The sequence below is a fragment of the Ctenocephalides felis genome, unplaced genomic scaffold (genome assembly GCF_003426905.1).
Source record: "Ctenocephalides felis isolate EL2017-DRISC unplaced genomic scaffold, ASM342690v1 CF-g0.4_SCAFFOLD_00845, whole genome shotgun sequence".
NCBI lineage: Eukaryota > Metazoa > Arthropoda > Insecta > Siphonaptera > Pulicidae > Ctenocephalides > Ctenocephalides felis.
The window spans coordinates 4,053,453-4,077,703 of NW_020536999.1; the positions used below are offsets into that span (position 1 = coordinate 4,053,453).

The 24,251-nt window shown below is 30.6% G+C and overlaps 1 protein-coding gene across 1 annotated transcript in view; it reads right to left on the reverse strand.

Moving 5' to 3' along the window:
* Positions 1-2,298: 2,298 nt before the first annotated feature.
* LOC113370173 (dynein beta chain, ciliary-like) overlaps positions 2,299-24,251 on the reverse strand; it is a 111,733-nt gene continuing 89,780 nt past the window's right edge. The window contains exons 68-88 of the mRNA XM_026610849.1: positions 21,367-21,536; positions 21,167-21,305; positions 20,906-21,072; positions 19,359-19,494; positions 19,066-19,262; positions 17,384-17,668; positions 17,223-17,315; positions 15,302-15,464; positions 12,432-12,616; positions 12,177-12,308; positions 10,534-10,666; positions 9,720-9,946; positions 9,518-9,596; positions 9,089-9,270; positions 8,754-8,860; positions 7,096-7,243; positions 6,502-6,685; positions 6,105-6,440; positions 4,662-4,831; positions 2,506-2,659; positions 2,299-2,439 (exon numbers count right to left, since the gene is read on the reverse strand). Coding sequence (XP_026466634.1) covers positions 2,299-2,439; positions 2,506-2,659; positions 4,662-4,831; positions 6,105-6,440; positions 6,502-6,685; positions 7,096-7,243; positions 8,754-8,860; positions 9,089-9,270; positions 9,518-9,596; positions 9,720-9,946; positions 10,534-10,666; positions 12,177-12,308; positions 12,432-12,616; positions 15,302-15,464; positions 17,223-17,315; positions 17,384-17,668; positions 19,066-19,262; positions 19,359-19,494; positions 20,906-21,072; positions 21,167-21,305; positions 21,367-21,536 — 3,528 coding nt within the window. The remainder of the gene's footprint in view (positions 2,440-2,505; positions 2,660-4,661; positions 4,832-6,104; positions 6,441-6,501; positions 6,686-7,095; positions 7,244-8,753; positions 8,861-9,088; positions 9,271-9,517; positions 9,597-9,719; positions 9,947-10,533; positions 10,667-12,176; positions 12,309-12,431; positions 12,617-15,301; positions 15,465-17,222; positions 17,316-17,383; positions 17,669-19,065; positions 19,263-19,358; positions 19,495-20,905; positions 21,073-21,166; positions 21,306-21,366; positions 21,537-24,251) is intronic.

Sequence of the window (24,251 nt, forward strand, 5' to 3'; positions counted from 1 at the left end):
TATTTATTTACAAAAATTATATTAATATTAAATTGGACTTTGAATCGATCACGCCATTGAAAGTACTTAGACTTTAATTTATCAAATAAAATAAAATTAAATTTATGAATAGGTTTATCTTAAATATGAAATCTAAGATTATCTGAACTATAAAATCTGGGATTATCTAAACTCTAAAATCTAGGATTATCTAAAATCTAGAAAAACTAACTCTAAACTGTAAAAAAGGTGAATTGAAAAAAAAGCTAAATTCCAGCAAAATTATATTCTCCAAAAATTAAAACGATCTGATGGTTAGAAAAACAAAAGTGGGTAGAAAAACAAAATTCTAGACAAATTATATTCCAGAAAAAATATATATTCCACAAAAATTATCTTCCAGAAAAAATAAAACGATCCAGATTTATCAACAATATAATAATCAACAATTATTGAATTATTAAATTAATTAATAATATTAATAAATTTTCAAAAAAAAACAGAAAGATTAAATTCCAGGAAAATAAAATTTAAGAAAGGTGAGTTTATAAAATAATTAAATTCCAGTAAAATTCATTTCATTTCAAATTTTAAATATATGTATACGTAATTAATTTAATATTTTATAAGCAGTAATAACAAAAATGAATATTAGTATAACAACTTTAACTTTAGTGGTTTGCGTCTGTGCTAAGATTTGCACAATAAATTTTCAGTAGATATTTAAACCACGTTCCGTAGGCCTATATAATAACATAATATTTTAGGATGTACGTTTTAAACCGTAAACTATATAGATAAAATCTTAACCATTACAAAAAAAACGATCTAGCCTATATTTACAAAAAATTAATCAGAACGATTTACAAACGATATCTTTTGAAATGTTTTTTTAATTCCTAATAAAATCACTTTAGGAAATGAATTTTATAAAGTAAAGAAAAAAACTAGTAGTGTAATGGCATTGTGATATAGAAAACATATGTTCACGCTAAATCAAAGCATCAGATTTATGAAATGAAAACAAAATAACAATCAAAAAATCATCATAAAATAAATAAAGTCAATCAATATGATACTTAAAACATTAAACGTTGTTTTTAAAATGTTTTATGACAAATTGGTCCTTCAAAAATCAAACCAATCAAACATTCAACTAGTGGGGTGGGTGGCATTGTGCCTTAAGGCAAATTGCTGGAACTTCCCGTACCGTAACAAAATGTTCGAGGAATACTGAATGTTTTCAAATAGATTATTATAAATATTGTACCATTGTCTAATATTTATAAGAATTATATAAACTGAATTGCAGAGTTGAAATTATTTGTTTAAAGTATATTAGAACTATAGTCAGAATTGAAAATAAAATCTGAATTATTTTCGATATACAAAAAATTAAAAAAAAAGTTGAAAAAACAATTTTTTTTCCAAAATCAATTATTTTGTTAAGACAAGCAGAAAGTTCTTTGAATCAATTAAATCGGACGCTTAGTTCTCTCTAAATCTACCATTTTTTGTAAATTTAGCTGCGTATCTTCGAAATGGCTGGGCCTGCTTTGCTAAAAACTAATAACCCCTTCTCCCAATCATTACTAATTGAATATTTTTTAGATCATTCAAATGGGATGCTCCGTTCTCTCAAAAACTCGATTTCTATTTTCTGCACTCGGCTCTTTATCTCCGTAACTGCTGGACCTGCCTTTGCCAAAAACTAATCAGCACATCTCCTTATCAATAGGAATCGAATGTTTTTTGAACCATTCAAATCGGTTGATCCGTATACCCGAAAACGTGGACGAAAAATTGTATCCGTACATACATACAGGCATACACACACACATCCATTTTTTCTGAAGTATGCCAAAACGTTCAGAAACCTTCAAAACGTCGAGAAATGTAAAAATTTTCAATTCCGATTTTAGGCCCATTACAATAACTTATCCTACGGGAAGTTAAAAAAAAACACTAACAATAAGGTATGCCAAAGTATTCAGAAACCCTTGAAACGTAAGGATATATAAAAATTTTCATTTTAGATTTTTTTGCGATTGCTATAACTCACCCTTGCGGGAAGTTAATAACTAATTAATATCTCTAATATAATTCTATCATCAATAATAAAAAATACACACATGCATTCATCGTCTATTATAAAATCTTTTACAGATCAGTCTCACATTGTTAATCATACAAACAGAACAAACACACCATGCATTACAAAATATCAAAATTTCTGTACTTGCAAGAAGATGAGTGTTGAATCCTAGTCCAAAGGACAAATTCTGTTCCAAAATAAATCCCAATCGTGCAAGAATACTTTCATATCTGCAATAGCAAAGCAACACCTCCCATTGTCCATTTTGTAGGCTTCTCTTTCGTCTTTAAATTAAAAGTCCAGACGTATGTGGGTCCTCTTTCTCGGGTTTTGTATAAAGGACACTCGTAGACGTTTCTGGTTTCCTAATAAAAAACAGTGGTAATAGATTAAATTTTAATCAAAATTATAACTGGGTTTCTAAATATTACCTGTTTATCTTGAGTGATGGCTTTAACATAAACCACTGGCATCAACGGGAATAAATCTTTCATTTTAGCATCAACTATGCCGTTTACAGATGTGTCCCATCGAGCGCCTTCCATGTATAAACCGTGGATATAGGCACCTTCTCGAGGGGCTGAGCTAAAATAAAAAAATAACTAGTTGGTTTGGTATTTAGCCTTGAGGCAAGTTACATGAACTTTCCGATATGTGTAAATAATCGACTTAATCAATAAAAAATAAATTCATTTATGAGTAATTAAAAGTATTCCGAGTGGATTTATTACACATGATTGAAAACGAACAAACACGTTAACTCGGAGTATTTTATAAAAGCAAATTTTCAAAAATCACCAATTTTTATAATTGAACCAGTTTTTTGTAGGAATTTAATAATTTAGTATGTTCATATTAAGACCAAGTACTCTATCGTTATACCAAGTGAGTCAATCGTCTAATTTTAACCCTTTCGACTCGGATGCCGCCGCTCCGGCGGCAAATCGTCTCGTCGCAAACTTAAAATATTTAATTTTTTTTTAATTCTTTTGAAATTAATTCACTATTACATTAATTTATTGATTAATTTATTAATTTTAATAATAAATATGTAACAAAATTAATTTATTAGCTCATGAACCCCATAATTTTTTGAGATATAAGTTTTACTGGAGATGATATATATATATATATATATATATATATATATATATATATGTATATATTATATATTATAATGGTAATAATTTTGGTAACATATTAAATTTAATTTTTGTTTCCTTGTCTACCAGGATTTATTATTTTGTAAGCCATTATAATAGAAGAAATTATTTTTTAAACATTATAGTATGGTTTTGAGCGCATTTATTTATTTTTAATTTTTTTTATTTTATTATCATAATAACTATATTTAAAACCAGTATTACCACATTTTGAAAAAATCCGATACAAAAAAAAAATCCGAGTTGAGAGATATGTATAGCACAATAATATTCCGAGTGCAGCGTACCGACTAGCAGTCCGACTCCCGAGTGGAAAGTGTTAATTTTAACAAAAGTCAAAAAAACTACTCATTTTCGCAAACTTTGATGATTTTTTAAAATTTAACTACTTGTCGTAAGGCCGTAATATTACAGTAAGTTCTATAAGACCATGATATATATCGCTAAAAAAAAAAATCCATAAAAATCGGCTTAAATTTCATTTTCAACAGTTAATTACAAGAAAACGGCTTGGTAGATTTAGATCAGTATTATTCCCAACTAATATCTTTCGAACAGTTTTTGATTTTTTAAAATCGGTTCGGTAGGATGAGCTTAAATGTAGACGAAAAGTTTAACACTTTTTTCCAAATTTCAAAAAAACGGCTCGGCCGATCGTCGCACAAAACTGATAAACGATAGTCCTCATCGAAATACAACAAATGGCTGTTGAATTTCTGAAATCGGTTCAGGCGTTTTTGAGCAAACGTCGATGAAAGTTCTAAGTTTGACAAATGCCGAAAAGACCATACTAATTTTTGCAAACTTTGACGAATTTTCAAAGTTAAACCAATTGTCGTAGGGCCGTAATATTTTAGTATGATCTAGAAGACTATGGCATCTACCGTCAAAAAAATAATAACAAAAATCGCCGAAAATTTTTTTTTTTTAATTTTATTACAAGAAAACGGCCCGGCCGATCTTTACCAAAAACTAATCAGCACGATTCCCAATCAATATCTTTCGAAGGGTTATTGAATTTTCTTAATCGGTTCAGAATTGCGGGCAAAACGTAGACGAAATTTTTTTCACTTTTCTGCGATTTATACAGAAACGTCTTGGCCGATCGTCGCACAAGACTAAGAAACGCTAGTCCTCGTCGAGATACATCGAATGGCTTTTAAATTTTTAAATCGGCCCAGTCGTTTTCGAGAAAACGTCGATTTACGGCAAAAAATCTGTTCACATACACACACACACACACACACACACATACTTTTTTCAAATTTGGTCTCATTCGATTCAGAATGGCTTGAAACGTCGAGAAAACATAAAATTAGCGAATCGGAATTTTTGATGAAAACATAAACTTTTCCTTCGGGAAGTTAATAAATATAAAAGATCAATTAAATCCAAAATTGATTGTTTGTGTCAAATTTATTTACGTGAATTCCTCTCTCTGCTTCTTAGTGACATCACAATTCAGACACATTTTATCCAGAGGCCACTCGTTCTTCCTGGCTGTCTGCTGCATAATTGCTGTCAGGAATGATTGTGGATTGAAAAAACCAGACAACCAGACTGCCGATGGTAGATTTAGATCAGAAGCCCAACCCTGTTTAGAAAAAATACCTATTTATTTATTTTAAATATATAGCCCACAGATTTCTTCCAAGAGGACTCAAAAATATAATTATTGTACATAATGAATAACAATTAAAATATATACAAATATACAATATATAGTTAGTAACATAAAATGCTCAACATAAAATTACATATAATGCAGAATGTAACAATATTATTTATAAACAGAATAAGATAAAATAATGAGATATTTGAAAAGAAAATAAAAGGTTAACTTGTGCAGATGGAGATTACTTGATTAGGTGAACTGTTGTGAATATCTATTTCATTATTAAGTTAAAGTTAGAGGACATAAGTAAAATGGGCGAATTTAAGAGAGAATTAGATTTAGGAGTATGATAATTGAGAAATAATTGTAGATAGCCTTGAAACATTAAAGGATAGTTGGTTAAGAATAAGAGGACAGTCTATAGAATTATTGTAAAATTTAAATAAGAACATAATTGTACAGATAAATCGACTTGAGGCAAGGGAAGGAATACCAAATTCTTTTAGTAAAGTGTATGCGTTCAGGGTAAATTTTATATGTTTTATAATAAAGATATCTCAGAAATTTTCGCTGAACCTTCTCTATCGCATCAGAGTTGTTGATTTGATGAGGATACCAAAAAATCGAACCATATTCTAATTTTGAAAGTACAAAAGAATAGTACATGCAAAGAAGTGCGTTGTTAGAATTGAATTCTTTTCAATTTCTCAATATCAAACCTAAAGATTTATGTGCTCCATTACAAATATCAGTTATATGATCCGTGAAAAACAAACCAGAATCAAATAAAACTCCTAAATCTGAAATTTTATTACATCTATAAATGCTCGTGTTAGCAATTTCATATTCAAAATGTATTGAAACGCGCTTATGTGAAAAACTAAGAATTTTACACTTTGATATATTTAAATGTAATTTGAAATAGACACACCAAGAGTGGAAAGAGTCAAGTTGAGACTGTAATAATAAGCAGTCATCAATAGAATTTATTTTGAGATATAGTTCGAGATCATCTGCAAATAATAAATGTGAACAGCTAATAATATCAGAAATGTCATTAATAAAAATGATAAATAGTAGTGGACCAAGAATGGATCCCTGAGGAACACCTGAACTTATATTTTCAATGTTGCTAAAGAATCCATTAAGATAGACAAACTGTTTATGATTATGAAGATAACTCTTGAAAAGAGAAATAAGTGAAGAATTAAGTAAAATGATTCTATTATAATATTGACCATTATCATTTTACCTCTAGTTCTTTCAGCCTAAGTAGCAAATCTGCAAACCATCCTCCCAACATGAGCATACTCGGATATGCTCGTTTGGTCCAGCTGGCAGGAACCTCATCAAAGGACAAGCATTCCATCAAATCCTCCATGTCTTTAGTTATAGTCAACTCGCCCTTCAAACCCAATTCCAGTTCCACAAGACTGCGTCTGATTTCTCCCATCAGTATGTTCATTCGTTCACATTCCTGGAAAGCTACAATAACATACGGAGTTAAATCTTCAGCCTTGCTCATCAGTTCCTGAATATTGAACTCGTCTGGTATCTTGTCCATTATGTCTTCTATCACAGTCTTCACCTAAAGGAAAGAAATGGTTAATATAAATTATTAATACCAAAGTATCGCATGTATTTATTACCTTTTCCTCCTTGGATACTCCACCAGCCTCACCGCCTCCAGAATCCCTCGGTTGCAATTCAAATATAGTTTTGAACATTTTCTCAGACTTTGTGCTCAAGAACCCAATTTCTGCATTCGGGTGCAAACCATATAAGTATGGTGATTCAGGCGGAAGGGCATCATCAATGTATTCGTGGTAACCTCTGTAAAAAAAAAGAAAAAAAATTAAGGGACCGATTCTGCCGCATAACAGAAAAATGTTATGGCAAGGCCATGTTATGAAGAACTTTCCAATAAAAATAAATATTGACAAAAGCCATGTGGTTGCTGAGCAAGCAAGTGTATTTCTCAGGTTGTCAGATAGAAAACATAATCTAGAAACTGCACAAATGTCAAAAAACGATGTTAGATAGCAGGGTCTTTCTGACTCGGCTTCATAACATACGAGTGATTTTGCAGTTTATGTGAAAAACGCCCAAATGAAGAGCAAATACATAATATTTCGACAGTATTCAGTATGATTCATTACTATAATGTATGCAAGTTGGAGCATAACATGGCCTTGCCATAACATTTTCTATTGTGCGGCAGAATCCGTCCCTAAATCATTTACTTGTAATCGGTGTTGGGTGGTGCACGGAATCCAACAGCAAAATTCAGTTCGCCTTCGGTCAATTCGGGCTGCATAAATTCCAAAAGGTAGGTTCGAGCCAGACGTCTGTCCCAGTCGTCTGTGATGTGTCCACCATACATTATTTCACCTGGGATAATAAAAATAAAATTTATGAATAGACATCATAATCAATTTTTTGTTGTTTAGCCTGTATTTTTGCAGCCCAATCGTCGAATTAAAAAAGATTAAATAACAAAATTATTTATTCCATTAAAACGTTTCGACACTTGATGTGTTATCATTCAGTAATCTAAAAAACATATGACATAAATACAAAGTTGATGATAAATATAAATATATAAAAAAGGAGGAAATTATACATACCAAACCAGGAAAAACAACAGAAAAAATTAATTCTGATGTAAAATTGATTAAACACTAAATTTGTGTAAAATAATAATATACTATTATATTAACAAACGAGAAATTGAAGGAGCACATATCGCCCTCCTATATTTTGTGTTATTAATAGCGGTGCATTGTGGACACTGATCAAGGTTACAAAGCAAGTGTAGTGAAGGAGTGGGAGCGGGTTGTGAGAAACAAAAGGGGAAAGAGAAACAGAGAAGAAATATAACGAACAAAATATTCTAAAACTGTATAGAATTACTTTTCATGAATAATATATATATATATATTCAGGGATATAAGTAAAGACTCAACTATCTTTCTAAGATCACAATTTTTTTCAATGTTAGGATGGAAGGATTTGACATGTTAAAAGTGTGATTCAGGTTTATCATATGTTCTGAAAGCATCGTTTTGAATTGATTTGGGTTTCTAGAATTATATATATGTTGATTTACCCTCTTGTATATATATTGGAAACTTTCACCAATGTAACTAATGTTAACCAATGTATATATATATATATATATATATATATATATATATGATAAAATTGTTTCTTGGGCATCCATCCAGTAATCAAAAAACTACATACATATTCCAAGCTGACAACATGTTCATGTGGAATAAGCTTTTTTATAATAAAATATATTATTTATTTTAATTTTACAATTTTTTAAATTTATCATAACTCGACGTATTATCAATTTTTTACTTTATATTTATTTTTTCGTGCAATATTTTGTGTGTTTTTGTGTTATTTTTCAAATTTAGTTATATGGTGAGTTTCTTTACATTTGTTTATTTTATGGTTGTTTTTCATATATACTTTTCATATATTCTTTCACAATATTCATTCGTTTTTAAAACTAATTTATTAAATTGGTTAGATTTATGTGTTTTTTTACATGGTTTTATTTATTTTTGTCTGAAATTATGTATTTTTTATATTGTTTTAATTTGTAACCCTGAAATATTTAATTGTAGCACAGAAGATGGGTCAAATCAAGACCCAAAACGTATGTTCTCTGAATAAAAACATTTTTCAAAAAAACTGTTTTTTGATTACTGGATGGATGCTCAAGAAACAATTTTATCATATTTCACCATCTGAAGAAAAACCTCTCGCTTTATATATATATATATATATATATATATATATATATATATATATATATATATATATATTAGTTGTAATCTGTTCAGATTGTCTTTTATAGTATTTAATGAAACTACTTTCCACTACTCACCGAATAAATATCGTAGATCTTCCCATGGCACTTTGGCATTATTTTCTAAATAATTATACAACACGTACACACTGATCGTCAAATCTCCGACATTGAAAGGGTAGTTTCTAAAATAAAAAAAAATAAAAATATTTATATTTTAAGCTAACTTACTAATAAATCAATAAAACAACACGGATATTCCGTCAACATACAAATATTTATTAGACTACAATAAACACCAATAAAAGCAACACCAGGCCGCAATCGCTCATACTCCCTGATGATATATATTTTTTATTTCGTGATTTATATCTTTTTTTCAAAAATTATTACAATATTTTAATATCTTTTACCTGTTCCATCCTTGTGCTCCAAATTTTCCTCGTTCGCAGACAACTGCATGAAAATAGCATAATGCGAATAAAATCGCCTTGAATTCGGCCTCTTTGCTGCACATCTCCAGAGTCTCCTGGTTGAAATTGTCCAGGGCCTTGTGTAAATTTGCAAACATACCCGTGGGGGCTTCATTGGTCACCTAAAAGGATAATAACAACTAAATTACATACATTTTAAATATATATTTGCGAATTCAAATAAAAAAGCCTTGCATATTGAACAATATGCAATAAACAATTCCATCAGTATAAATATAAATATAAATTTAATCATTAATCGTACATGAATGGTCTAATGTTGCCAGTTGTTTTATAACGATACATCAATAATAAAGTGTTTTTAATGAAGTATAACCATTTATGGAATTAGAATGAGAAAAAAAGAACCTTTATCGATGACTCTAGTACACCTTGAGGAAGTATGTGGTATTCAGCACTCATAGCTGGTTCTGCACTGATGTATAACCTGATTAAAAAATATAGTCAGCAAAAATAATATGTATTTCATAAATAAAGAAAATCTCGATTAGGAAGTAAAAACTGTTATTCATTCTGTTAGTCATACAATTTAACATTTTCTTCCATTTACCTATAATTCTCGTGGCTCTTCTCAAACGTCTGCTCCATCTTCTTCTCCAGCGTTGGCAACCACTTGGCAACCAAATGCACATTCTGCAACATAACCCACTGTCCAAATTTGGCACCAATCTCGATGGCACTTTCTGCCACCACCTCCTGGCCCTGGCCCAACGATACAACGTGGAAATTTTGTAAATCGGTCATGAATTTCAGCTTTTTGCCATGACTTTCAACATCCTGAGAAGAAGAGGGATTATAATAAATCAATTTATTAGCATCGAATACATATGTATATATATATATATATATATATATATATATATACACCTAAATCTGTTTTTACACGGTCTTTTTGTACACGGTTTGAAAATTGAATATTTTTAATTTTTTTACACGATTTTATTCCATTTAGCACGATTTGAAATTTTATGTACTTAAATTTTTTTGTCAAATTTAATTTTTGCGAAGTATGTTCATATCACAAAAAAGTATTTATGAAAGAAAAAAGTCTGAAACCATCGATAGTATCGATAGTTTGCGAACACTAGCTTAAAGATTTAAGTGAATTCCCCTTTAGCGCGTACAAACAATTTTTACTGGTCAAAGCAAATGTGAATAGCACTAATTTAATTCTTGTTCTTGAAAATTCTTGTTTTTTACTAATTTTAATAGGTTTTAGAGATTAGGAACAAATCACCCATTTTTGTATAAGATCAATGTCTTTTTTTACACGTTTTTTTTTTTACGCGGCTTCTTCTGGAACCAATCTACCATGTAAAAACAGACTTAGGTGTATATATATATGTATGTATAAAGTTATTTGCCTTTAAGGGATTAGATCCAGGTGACAATATAAAAAACATGGGTGTGATGTTGCTCATTTCTTCATACGATGTTGGAAAGTCCAAGGTTCGAGCGTCTACAAACTTTGGACCAAGACGTTCCTCAATGTAACCACTATAAATAATAATAATATTCAGAATTTAAGTGAGAAATTTACAAATAAAAATTTAATGTATTTTTTAACTTCCCGAAGGAGAAGTTTATGTTTTCATCAAAAAATCCGATTCGCTAATTTTATGTTTTCTCGACGTTTCAAGCCATTAGCCAGCAATTCTTAATCGATTTTGAAAATTCAAAAACCGTTCGAAAGATATTGGCTGGGAATCGTGCTGATTAGTTTTTGGTAAAGATCGGCGGGGCCGTTTTCTTGTAATGAAGTTTAAAAAAAAAAAATTTCGACGATTTTCATTATTATTTTTTTGACGTAGATACCATAGTCTTCTAGATCATACTAAAATATTACGGCCCTACGACAACTGGTTCAGCTTTAAAAATTCATCAAAGTTTGCAAAAATTAGTATCGTTCTTTTGGCGTTTGTCAAAATTAGACCTTTGATCGACGTTTTCTCCAAAACGCCTGAACCGATTTCAGAAATTTAAAAGCCATTTGATGTATCTCGATGAGGACTATCGCTTGTCACTTTTGTGCGACGATCGACCGAGCCATTTCTTTGAAATTTGGAAAAAAGTGTTAAACTTTTCGTCCACATTTAAGCTCATTCTACCGAATCGATTTTGAAAAATCAGAAACTGTTCGAAAGATATTAGTTGGGAATGATACTGATTAGTTTTAGGTGAAAATCTACGGAGCCGTTTTCTTGTAATTAACTGTTGAAAAAAAAAAATTAAGCCTATTTTTATGGAACTTTTTTGGCGATATATAACTCGGTCTTATACAATTTATTGAAATATTACGCCTTAACGACAAGTAGTTTAATTTAAAAAATTCACCAAATTTTAAGAAAATGAGTAGTTTTTTTGACGTTTGTTAAAATTAAAATTAGATGAATTACTCGGTATAACGATAGAGTACTTGGTCTTAATAAACATAATAAACCATTAAAATCCTAAGGAAACTGGTTCAATTATAAAAATTATTGAAAATTTGCTTTAAGAAAATACTCCGAGTTAACGTGTTCGTTCGTTTTCAATTATGTGTAATAAATCCACTCGGAATACTTTTAATGGCTCATACATTAAATTATTTTTTATTGATTAAGTCGATTATTTACACATATCGGGAAGTTCATGTAACTTGCCTCAAGGCAAAATACCAATATCAACTATTTTAAATTTTCAAATAAGCATACATCATAAGTTTATACTATCTTTTTCGATATAAGGGGGCATCCATTAACCACGAGAGGTTTTTGGGGGAGGGTTAGATATAGTAAGATATCACGTACATTTATTTTTTACTGGATTTGTTTTAAAAAAATTCAAACAGTTAAAAAAAATCAAAAATTTACGATTTTTTCTCGTAACGGGGTAGTAATTTTTAATATCAACACGTATCAACAAGGGGGAGGGGGGTCTAAAAATCATTAGAAAATCGATCACGTGATTAATGGACGCCCCTAAGATTTTTGTTATTGTTTTTTATTAATAATAAAAATTTTATTACGATGTAGCATAGCACATCCTGTCAGGTCTTAAAGTCCTCATAATGCAAAGTCTTTGTAGGGGCTGTTTGTTTTTCCATTCCTGCGGCAATTTTTCCTTTTCTGGTGCCTCGCTTTCCACAAACTTCTTCCACCTGAAAATAAAATTAATAATTAAAAAAAAAATAATAAAAAATAGAATAGAGCTTATTTACTGCAAAAAATAATTGAAATTTTTGCTGTTTCAAAATATGATATTAAGGTTGTCTGTAGATCACCTCTTTGCAGCTCCCTCGATGTCTTTGTCCAAATTTGCAAACTCTGTCATGTTCGATAACAATTTAACACCTCCCCAAAGTAAATTCGATAAAAAGTCTACAGGTACACTCTCGGTTGCAACTGCTGGAAATCTTAGCAGGAAATCCAGTTCTGCTGGTTCGATAGTCTTGGCATTCAATTCAATCTACAGGAAAAAACAGAATTTGTTTGCATTTTCAGTTCATGTCACCAGTTATAATTTATTTATTGCAGTAAAACTTCTTGCAACGGAAATTGTTACGGCAAGGTCAAGTGCCAATGATTCGTCATTCGCTCTCGATGAGATCATTTCTATACGGGTCGATTCTGATGCGTGACTTTATACGAGCGTACGTCACCGAAAGCGTGAAGCATATTGTTCATCTTCCGATTTTATGTTAAAACATTTTAAAGTTAAATAATAGTATAAGTCGTCAATATTGAATAATAGTATAAAAAATGTCTGGATCGGAAAAATATTTTATCCCGTCCCCCATAAATAATTGTAGTGCAAATAATGAAACAAATAAAAAATCTGCGCTGCGTAAGAAACGTAAGTTTATTGAAGAAATTTGTATTATTCGAAATTTTCGAGGTTACTTTATACCTTTGAGATTATTACTAAAACGGAAAATATTTTTATAGGCAAGACAGATATGCTACAGTTGCTCAAAGAATGAAACTGTATCGCCAGCGAAATAGTCAAAACTAGGGTTTTACAAAAACCGACATTTCAGAAAACCGGCTTTCGAAATTTAATTTTACTAAAAAACCGGTTTTAACCGGTTTTCGAATTTTATATAGAAAATAAATTTTTGCTCGAATATTCTGTAATTTATCCGCAAATTTAGTGTAATTTAGAATAGTATTTGACTTAATTTATTTATTGTTCAATTTTATAGATAGTAAACAAAATTATTTTAATTTTAATTAGTAGAACTAAAAAATAATAGTTCATCTTGATTAAAAATACTTTGAAAATAATTATTCGTTATTCATGCATCATTTTCACATATAGGAATGAAAATATTTTTATGATAGTGAAAGAAAAGTTTTCGAATAAATAAAAATAATACATTTTTAAATAAAAAAATTCATTAAATAAAAAAAATAAAAAAATGTTTGATACATGTTGATACATACTTGTTAATATCAATTTTAGTTTTAAAAACAATTAAGCTAAGCTTATATTTCTGTTCCGAGTAATTTTAATTAATTAATTTTAAACATTCTAATTGTTTTTTGTTTAATAAAATATGATTTAAAAAAAATTGAGAATGTCTATCGAATTGCTACTTAGACGTGTCCTTTGTTTACTCACAAAATTTCCTGAAATAGAAAATACTCTCATACTTTGTTGTTGTTTCTAAAGCCTGATATAATAATTCTAAGTTTTTTGTTCTTTAATTTGTGGCTTCTAGGGATTAAAACTCTTTTTTGAGTTTGAGTAGAGAAAGTTACTTCTTCAAGAAGAAGTCACACTGATTTAAATTAATATATACACTGGTATAAAAATCTAAATTATTATATACAAAACCTTACTGGAAACCATTGCAGACTGATAAGATATCAAATGATATTGAAACGATATGATTTCAAGAATCAAAACGCTTTCAACTATCTTTTATATTTGGCTATATTTGTCATTTTCCATTTATAAAGTGAAAACCAACTTTTTTCACTAAGAAAACGGTTTTCGAATTCCATAATTTTCGCCAAAAAACCGGTTTTTAAAACCGGCTTTTGAAAACCGACAAACCCTAGTCAAAACAAACAAGTAGTCAATAAACGTATGTTAATTTCAATTACATGAAGTTCTACGAACACAATTACATGATAAGTGAAATTGTGAAAACAATAATTCTTGATTGGAAATTTAGAGAAAGTTTACATGTTTCTCTTTTATGATGGCTATGTAGACTAATTTTAATTCACTATAATAGTAATTATAAATATTGATGTAGGTTCAAAGCCTCTTACAAACTTACAAAGATCAAGATTACATAGTCAAAGAAAACAACTGCAGGAAAATAATCGGTTACTGTCAATTTATTAGAAAATCATTGACATAAGTAAAAATCTTTTTTCGCTATTTTACTCCTGAAAAACATTTCAACTATTCACATTTAAACATATTATTCTCTTATCTTTTTAGATGAAAGTACTGCTGTAACTTTTTCTGATACAGCAACTACATCACGTCATTTGCAAATTAATGATTCTGCATATATTGTGACTAATAATGTGACAAGATCTTTTGCAAGAGTCAAATGAAGTATTTGAACTTCCATATAAACCCTTCAATTTGTTTAGGAATGCACGAAAATTGTTTGAAAAACAATTTACAAATGATAGCTTTGGCTATGTATGTTTTGTGCGTGATCGACTTTGGTTTCAAAGTGACTTAGAAATATCAAATGATGCTCAAAAACAAATTCTTAATAATGGTTTTCTGAATATTAATTCAAATAATCAAGTTGGATGTTAAACTTGTCGAAAGACAATAAATTCGGGTAAAATTCCCACTATTGTGTAAATTTAACGGGTTTGTTTTTCCACCTATACCAAATTATCTACCTAAACTAGATACTGTATTTGAAAGATTAATTTCACCTAGGTTGTGTTTCATGCAAATTAGACGATTGCGACATGCAAATGGACAATTTGGAATGTTTGGCCAAATTATAAATGTGCCTGTTGACATTAATAATATGGTTATTTATTACCTCGTAATATTGATGATGATCATTGCATTAACGTTCACATAAAAAGAAAATGATTCATAGATCAAGCTATGTGCAGGGCTTGATAAATAAAACAAATATAAAAGTATGGCTTCAATTTTTATTACCTGTATCACGACCTGTGCCATAAAAGTCAATTTATCACGTTCAAAAAGTCCTCGGGTTGTGTACATGTACACAGCATGGGTGATGGACTCCAAAAGATTTTCCACTTTCTCCTCCAAAGTCTCTGCTGGTGGTGTTTTGGCGATAGCCCTCAGAAACACGACACTGTGGTAAAAAAATATTACAAATATTTGCTAGTGAAAATATTTAATAAACTAGTTGGTATTGGTATTTTGCCTTGAGGCAAGTTACATAAACTTCCCGATATGTGTAAATAATTGACTTAATCAATAAAAAATTAATTAATTTATGAGTGGATTTATTACAGATAATTGAAAACGAATGAACACGTTTACTCGGAGTATTTTCAAAAATCAACAATTATTATTAGTGCAGTAAACGGAGAAGAAAAAAGGGTATAACCTCTGATTTTTTTTACTGTGCTCCGAATTGAATGAAATTTTGGAATTAGGTTCATCTTACACTCAAGTTCAAAAGTGAAAACAATTCGGGTTGCGCCATAACATGACACCCCTTCTCAATTGTGTAATTACATTTTTTCAAAATAACGTCGGAAATCGATAGAAGAACTAATTATAAGAAAAAATGTCTTTTATAGTTTTTCAAAAAAACTAATACTTTTCAAGTTACTGGCCACTAAAGATTCATATATTTTTGGCGTTTTTTTGCAAATATCTCCTAAAATATATATTTTAACGAAAATCATGTAATAAACAAAATTATGTCAATGAAAATCTGAATAAATCGGTATCACATAAAGTATTCTAGGAAAAATATATATTGTTTTATATTTTCATTATATCTCAAAAAGAATAAAAGATACGTTAGAAGCATATAGATAAAAATCAAAGGGATCTTTCTGGCTTATTATTGCTTTTTAACTAATTTTAATTTTAGCTAACGTCAAAAAAAACTGCTCATTTTCTCAAATTTTGATGACTTTTTAAAATTAAACTACTTTTGTAAGGCCGTAATAATTCAGTAAGTTCTATAAGACCATGATATATATCGCTAAAAAAAATTCTATAAAAATCGGCTTAATTTTTTTTTCAATAGTTAATTACAAGAAAACGGCTCGGTAGATTTTCACCTAAAACTAATCAGTATCATTCTCAACTAATATCTTTCGAACAGTTTTTGATTTTTTAAAATCGGTTCGGTAGTATGAGCTTAAATGTGGACGAAAGGTTTAACACTCTTTTTCAAATTGCAAAGAAACGGCTCGGCCGATCGTCTCACCAAACTGACAAACTATAGTGCTCATTGAGATACATCGAATGGCTTTTAAATTTATGAAATCGGTTCAGGCGTTTTTGAGCAAACTTCGATGAAAGGTCTAATTTTGACAAATGCCATAAAAACGATAGCAATTTTTGCAAACTTTGACAAATTTTTAAAGCTAAACGAGTCGTTGTAGGGCGGTAATATTTTAGTATGATCTAGAAGACTATGATATCTACCGTCAAAAAAAAATCATAAAAAATGTGAAATTTTTTTTTTTTAAATCTTTATTACAAGAAAACCCGGCCGATCTTTACCAAAAACTAATCAGCACGATTCCCAACCAATATCTTTCGAACGGTTTTTGAATTTTCAAAATTGCGGGCTAAAACGTGGACGAAAAATTTTTCAAAGATCGTCGCACAAAATGACAAACAATAGTCCTCATCGAGATACATCTAATGGCTTTTAAATTTTTGAATTCGTTTTTGAGAAAACGTCGATTTACAGCAAAAAATCTGTTCACACACACGCATACACACACACACATACTTTTTCCAAATTTGGTCTCATTCCATTCAGAATGGTTTGAAACGTCGAGAAAACATAAAATTAGCGAATCGGATTTTTTTATAAAAACAAACTTTTCCTTCGGGAATTTAATAAATAAATAAAACAAACCTGAATGCTTTCAAAGAAAACTGATACATCATGTTGATTTTGTACAACTCATTCAGAATGAAGTAAAGGATGGATGCACGACAAGCAGCTGGTCTATAAAATTAATAACATATAGAAAATAGATCATCTTCATTTGATTGATGTATGTATTATTTATTCACCTGTACTGTTCCCTAGCCTCATCAATCTTAGCCGATGTAATTTTCGCCTCCTCGACCTTGATGACGATTTCTTCAGCGGTTTTCTTTGTTGTTTCCAAATTAATGACCAGAGCACTATCTTCTAAGACATTGGCACCGGCGCTGGAAAGACGAGATAATAGATCGTCTTCTAAGAATTTCAATGTAATCTTGAACAAATTCTGCTGGGTCGTCAGATCAGATTTTAGGGCCTCCAGATCAGGACGTTCGGCCTTCACGACTTCGGCCAGAAGCTGCTCTTCCAACCTAGAAGAAATAGATACAAATTTATTTATATACTGACCCGACAGACGTTGTCCTGTACCCATATCTACAATTTTTTAATATAATATGCTAATATTTACCGTTTATCTAAAAATAATATATATTGTTTTTCAAATTACTCTTCACGCCAAAATGCATATACATTTATAATATGAGCGATGTTAAATGTAGAACTGCTTTAAATAAAATGATGAGTCTCAATTTCCGCACTATATTGGAAATTGAAGTCTTTAAAATAAAATTTTTAAAATATTCTAAAAATATTGTGCAAAGATTAGTAAAAGATGCAAAGAAATTGTACATTGAAAAAAAAAACTATATTGAAAATTTAATATCCGAATCTTGTGTTGGCGCCCCCTAAGGCGTGCGCTTGTATTTCTCGCACGCATCGCATTAAAGGTAGGGCCGACCCTGATTAATACTTAAATTCATTTTTTAAGTAAATTAATTTGTCATATCCTGTTCATATGTGTATCATTCAATCTGCCATACATATACTGTATTTTATATTATTTTAATTTCTGGCACATCTCAGCTGCTTTTCGTCAACAATAATGTAGGCATTTCATTTTTCTTAGTCATAATCATAAATTTATTATACAAATCAGTGGCGGATCCAGAGGGTGGGTCAGGGGGGTCATGACCTCCCCTGAGCCTGTCTTAAGACTTAGATAAAACACTAAATCTGCAATAAATTTACTTTATAAAGATTTTATTTATGTATTTTGTTACGAAGTCAAAGGCTCCTAAAATTTAAGGATTTTCTGATCGTATTGCGAATATATGTTCTATACATAATTTAATTATGTGACCCCCCTGGCGCCAAAGCTGGATCCGCCACTGATACAAATTCTAATATTGTCTAGGTTCCTAAGTAAATTGAAATTTTTGGCAAATGATAGTTTTCATTCGTTTTCAATGCAAACAATGACATTTCGTTTTTTGCAATTTTTTCCATTTATTTCTACAATATTGAACATACGTCCCAGTACTTTATAATCACATATATCCTAGAAAAATTCCTTAACAAATTTCAGAAAGATTTATCAAAATCCGAATAATAGTTTAGGAGGAGTATACAGTGAGTGCTTGTAATTTGATATGAACCGTATATAATAGCAATAAAGCTCAAATCGATTCTACGTTTTAGTTAGAAAACGTTTGTATGTGAAAATGAAAAGAGCTGTTTTTAGGGTTTCTCCGGCAATTATTCGATTTTTTCTCGCCGTAAGAACTAGGCTTGGACTTCAACAAACATTTAAAGAATTGGCCAAATTGGTCTAGGCGTTGTTGAGTTATGCGCTTACCAACACATTTTGCGATCCATTTTTATATATAAGAATATTATTCATGATAATTGTTTATTTCAATTATCTCACCCGTCTCTGGTGACAGTAAAGTTGATAAGAGTGGCCTGCGCCTGCATCTCGGGTTTATAATGAGGATTTGCCAACTTGGTCTGCATGATCAGCCTGAAATTTTTATTGAAATCGACTTCTTTGTCGCCGATTTTAACACAACGTCCCTTCTTCACCAGCATTCTGCCCAGAAGTGGATTCAGGACGGCGTCCACCGTCTGTAAAAGAAAAATAGATATCATAAACATTATTATATATTATATATAATAAAAGCAAGTGGTAAATGGAAAATTAGTGTAGTATCTATTTTTTACCTCAAAAATATTTTCGAGAAGAACAGTGTCTCCATTATTGATAGCCCGTTCCAAAATATCAAGGTAGTTTTTCATAGACAAACGGATGATCTTCAAATCGGCCCCATATTTTGTTTTTATCCACTTCAAACCTTGCCTTAAATTACAATATGATTTTAAGGAAAACTGCTGGAAATTTAAACTAGTTGGTATTGGTATTTAGCCTTGAGACAAGTTACATAAACTTCCCGATATGTGTAAATAATCGACTTAATCAATAATAAACAAATTAATTTATGAGTGATTAGAAGTATTCCGAGTGGATTTATTACACATAATTGAAAACGAACAAACACTTTGACTCAGAGTATTTTCTTAAAGCAAATTTTCGATTTTTATATTTTAATCAGTTTTCGTAGGACTTTAATGGTTTATTAATACCAAGTACTCTAACGTTATACCAAGTAATTCATCTAATTTTAATTTTAACAAATATCGAAAGAACTACTTATTTTCTCAAATTTTGATGATTTTTTAAAATTAAACTACTTGTCGTAAGGCCGTAATATTTCAGTAAGTTCTATAAGACCATGATATATATCGCAAAAAAAAGTTCCATAAAAATCGGCTTAAATTTTTTTTTCAAAAGATAATTACAAGAAAACGGTTCGGTAGATTTTCACCTAAAACTAATCAGTGTCATTCCCAACTAATATCTTTCGAACAGTTTTTGATTTTTTAAAATCGATTCGGTAGTATGAGCTTAAATGTGGACAAATGGTTTAACACTTTTTCCAAATTACAAAGAAACGGCTTGGCAGATCGTCTCACAAAACTGACAAACTATAGGGCTCATTGAGATACATCGAATGGCTTTTAACTTTCTGAAATCGGTTCAGGCGTTTTTGAGCAAACGTCGATGAAAAGTCTAATTTTGACAAATGCCAAAAAAACGATACCGATTTTTGCAAACTTTGACGAATTTCTAAAGCTAAACGAGTTGTCGTGGGGCGGTAATATTTTAGTATGATCTAGAAGACTATGATATCTATCGTCAAAAAAAACATAAAAATCGTCGAATTTATTTTTTTTAAATTTATTACAAGAAACCTACCCGGCCGATCTTTACCAAAAACTAATCAGCACGATTCCCAACCAATATCTTTCGAACGGTTTTTGAATTTTCAGAATCGATTCAGAATTGCGGGCTAAAACGTGGACGAAAAAATTTTCTGCGATTTACAAAGAAACGGCCCGGCCGATTGTCGCACAAAACTCAAAAACCTTAGTCCTCATCGAGATACATCGAATGGCTTTTCAATTTTTGAAATCAGTCCAGCCGTTTTTGAGAAAACGTCGATTTACGGCAAAAAATCTGTTCACATACACGCACACATACACACACACATACACACACACACACATACTTTTTCCAAATGTTGGTCTCATTCGATTCAGAATGGCTTGAAACGTCGAGAAAACATAAAATTAGCGAATCGGATTTTTTGATGAGAACATAAACTTCTCGTTCGGGAAGTTAATAATGTTAGTGTCCTATTTTTACTTACAACTGAGGATCGATCATGAGTGGCCACCTGGCAGAATTTGTGAGTATTGTCGCGTTCTCGGCGCTCATACGATCGCTGGGTAAACCTTCATTGCACCAGGACGCAATCTGGGCATCGTCTGTCAAAAGACCCAGAGGATCCAGGCCGCCGGTTCTAGGAATTTTTGGCTGAGGAAAAAAGACTCTGAATGTATTAATTTGCTGAGCTTAAAACCGATTTGAATTACTTGAATCCTCGCATATTATTTTTTATTTACCCTACCTGTATTTTTTCAAAGTAAGGAATCCAAAATTTATCCTGTAAATCGACACGATATCGACGAGTGAAGCATCCGACGTACGATATAAAGCAGCTGACCAGTAAAATATCGCCAGGGATTGTTATATTCATCATCTTCAAACTAAACAAAAACAGAACCAATCAGTCAAAGTTATCATTCCTAAATATTTGTTAACACTTACTCTTCGACAGATTGTCTCCATCTGACATTTTCCGAAGCCAAACCTCCAACAAGTCTGTTGGCCAAATCGATAGTAAATGCTGTTGCATCAGCCTCGGCTTGGCATTTCATTTTTTCACCCATCGCTTCATCAAACTCTTTGGTCAAAACTGCCAATTTTTCTTCGAGGAACTAAAAAAGGTAATAGTCATAGAAATGAACACAATTTATAATTTATTATCTTGGTTAAGAAGTATCTTATATATAAAAATGAATCGCAAAATGTCAAAATCGTCAAAACTGCCAATTTTTCTTCCAGGAACTAGAAAAGGTAATAGTCATACAAATGAACACAATTTATAATTTATTATCTCGGTTAAGAAGTATCTTATATATAAAAATGAATCGCAAAATATCAAAATCGTCAAAACTACCAATTTTTCTTCCAGGAACTAGAAAAGGTAATAGTCATACAAATGGACACAATTTATAATTTATCATCTTGTTTAAGAAGTATCTTATATATAAAAATGAATCGGAAAATGCGTTGGTAAACGCATAACTCGACAAATTCCTGGACTAATTTAGTCAATTCTTTTTTTAAAATGTTCGTTCAAGTCCAAGGATGGTTCTTACGGCGAGACAAAATCGAATAATTTCCGGGAAAACCCCAAAATCAGCCCTCTCATACAAAAGTTTTTTAACTAAAACGTAGAATCAATTTGAGCTTTATTACTATTATATAAAGTTCATATTAAATTACAAGCACTCACTGTATACTCCTCGTAAACGATTATTCGGATTATGATAAATCTTTCTGAAGTTTGTTAAGGAAATTTTCTAGGATGTATGTGATTATAAAGTACTGGGATGTATGCGCAATATTGTAGAAATAAATGAAAAAATTTCCAAAAAACGATATGTCATTGTTTGCATTAAAAATGAACCTAGACAATATTAGAATATGTATAATAAATTTATGATTATGAATGAGATAAATGAAATGTCTGCAATATTATTGCTAAAAAGGAGCTGAGTTGTGCCAGAAATTAAAATAACTAGTGGGGCTCATGACATCTAGCCTTAAGCCAAATTGCGGGAACTTCCCGTACCAAATATTATTATTTTTTTAAAAACGATTAACATTTTTGAAAAAATTTTACTTCAAAAAAATTAGATTTTTGAGAAGATAGGAATTTGACAAAAAATTACCTTTTTTAAAAAAAATTTTTTTCTTGAAAAAAAAATATTTTCTTTATTTTGACATATTTTGGAAATTCTGAACTTTTTTCAAAGCAATCGTACTGCTTTAACTGCATAGAGACAAAATGTCAAAGCGCGTAAGCGCCGCGTCGCCATCTAACGAATAAACATTGGTACTCATAGGAATGCAAACAAAATTTATGCTTATTGTTAAAATCTCTATAAAATATCTGATAATTTGATGTGCATATGTCTAATGATCATTTTTGACCGCCAAATGGCATTTTTTTTACTTTTTTCATTAGATCTCCGAAACCGCTAGACCTGCCTTCATGAAAATTTGGTCAGTTTTCACTTTTTGCCCCGTATCTTCGGAACGGCTAGATCTGCCTTCGCCGAAAACTAATCAGCACGTCTCCTTATCAATACGAATCGAATTTTTTTTCGAATTATTCAAATCGCTTGATCAGTGTTTCCGAAATCGTCGACGTAAAATTGTATCCGAACACACATACACACACGCACACACACATACATCCATTTTTTCTAAGGTATGCCAAAATATTCAGAAACCTCTGAAACGTAAAGATATATAAAAATTTTCATTTTCGATTTTTTTGCCCTACGGAAATAAGTTAATAAGATAATATAAATATAGTTGAATATAGTGTATTTTTGGCAGATTGAATGATACACATATGAACAGGATATGGCAAATTAATAAAATATGAAATTAAAAAATAATCAGGGCCGGTCCTACCTTTAATGCGATTCATGGGAAAAATACGAGTGCACGCATTAGGAGGCGCCCACACAAGATTCGGATATTAAATTTTCAATATATATTTTCTTTGCATCTTTTACTAATCTTACCACAATATTTTTAAAACTCGTAAAAATTTAACTTTATAACAGCAAATGGGAAATGGGATGAATACATACAATTCGGCCCTTACGATATCGATCAGGAGAAGTTTAATATGCAATTTTGGATATCTTAAATAATAAAAAATTAAATTAATTTAATCCAGCATGAAGTACCAGTGTTATGTTATGGTTATGGTTATGTTATACCGTTTAAAAGACTTCAATTTCCAATATAGCGTGAGAATTGAGACTCATCATTTTACTTAAAGTAGTTCTACATTTAACATCGCTCATATTATAAATGTATATGCAATTTCGGCGTGAAGAGTAATTTAAAAAACAATAATTATTAGTTTTAGGTGAACGGTAAAATATTAGTATATCATATTAAAAAAATTGTAGGCATGGGTACAGGACAACGTCTGTTGGGTCATCTAGTTTCTTATAAATCTATCTCTTACATTAATCTGGTTGGTCAGTTTCTCCAATTTAGTCCTGGCGTCCTGCAGCTCTTTATTGGCAGCATTAAGAGCCCTTCTTTTAGGTTCGACGTGTACAAAAACTTCGTAGAATTTGTAAATGTTGATGACCCAAGCGCAGAGACCGGCTGCTGCAGCAGACTTGGCAAGAATTTTCACCGGATCGAATTCTTTGTCCTGGGAAATAGAAATTATAAGTAAAATATTTACTCCTAAAGTATATTTTTATCAAATGCATGCAATGATCAAATTGTACCTTTAAATAAGGCAGCACAGCTTTGATGATATCCGGATGAATATTTTCTTTGTCGTAATAGACCAAGTTGTTCAGGAAAGTGTTGACGTCTCCCATCATACC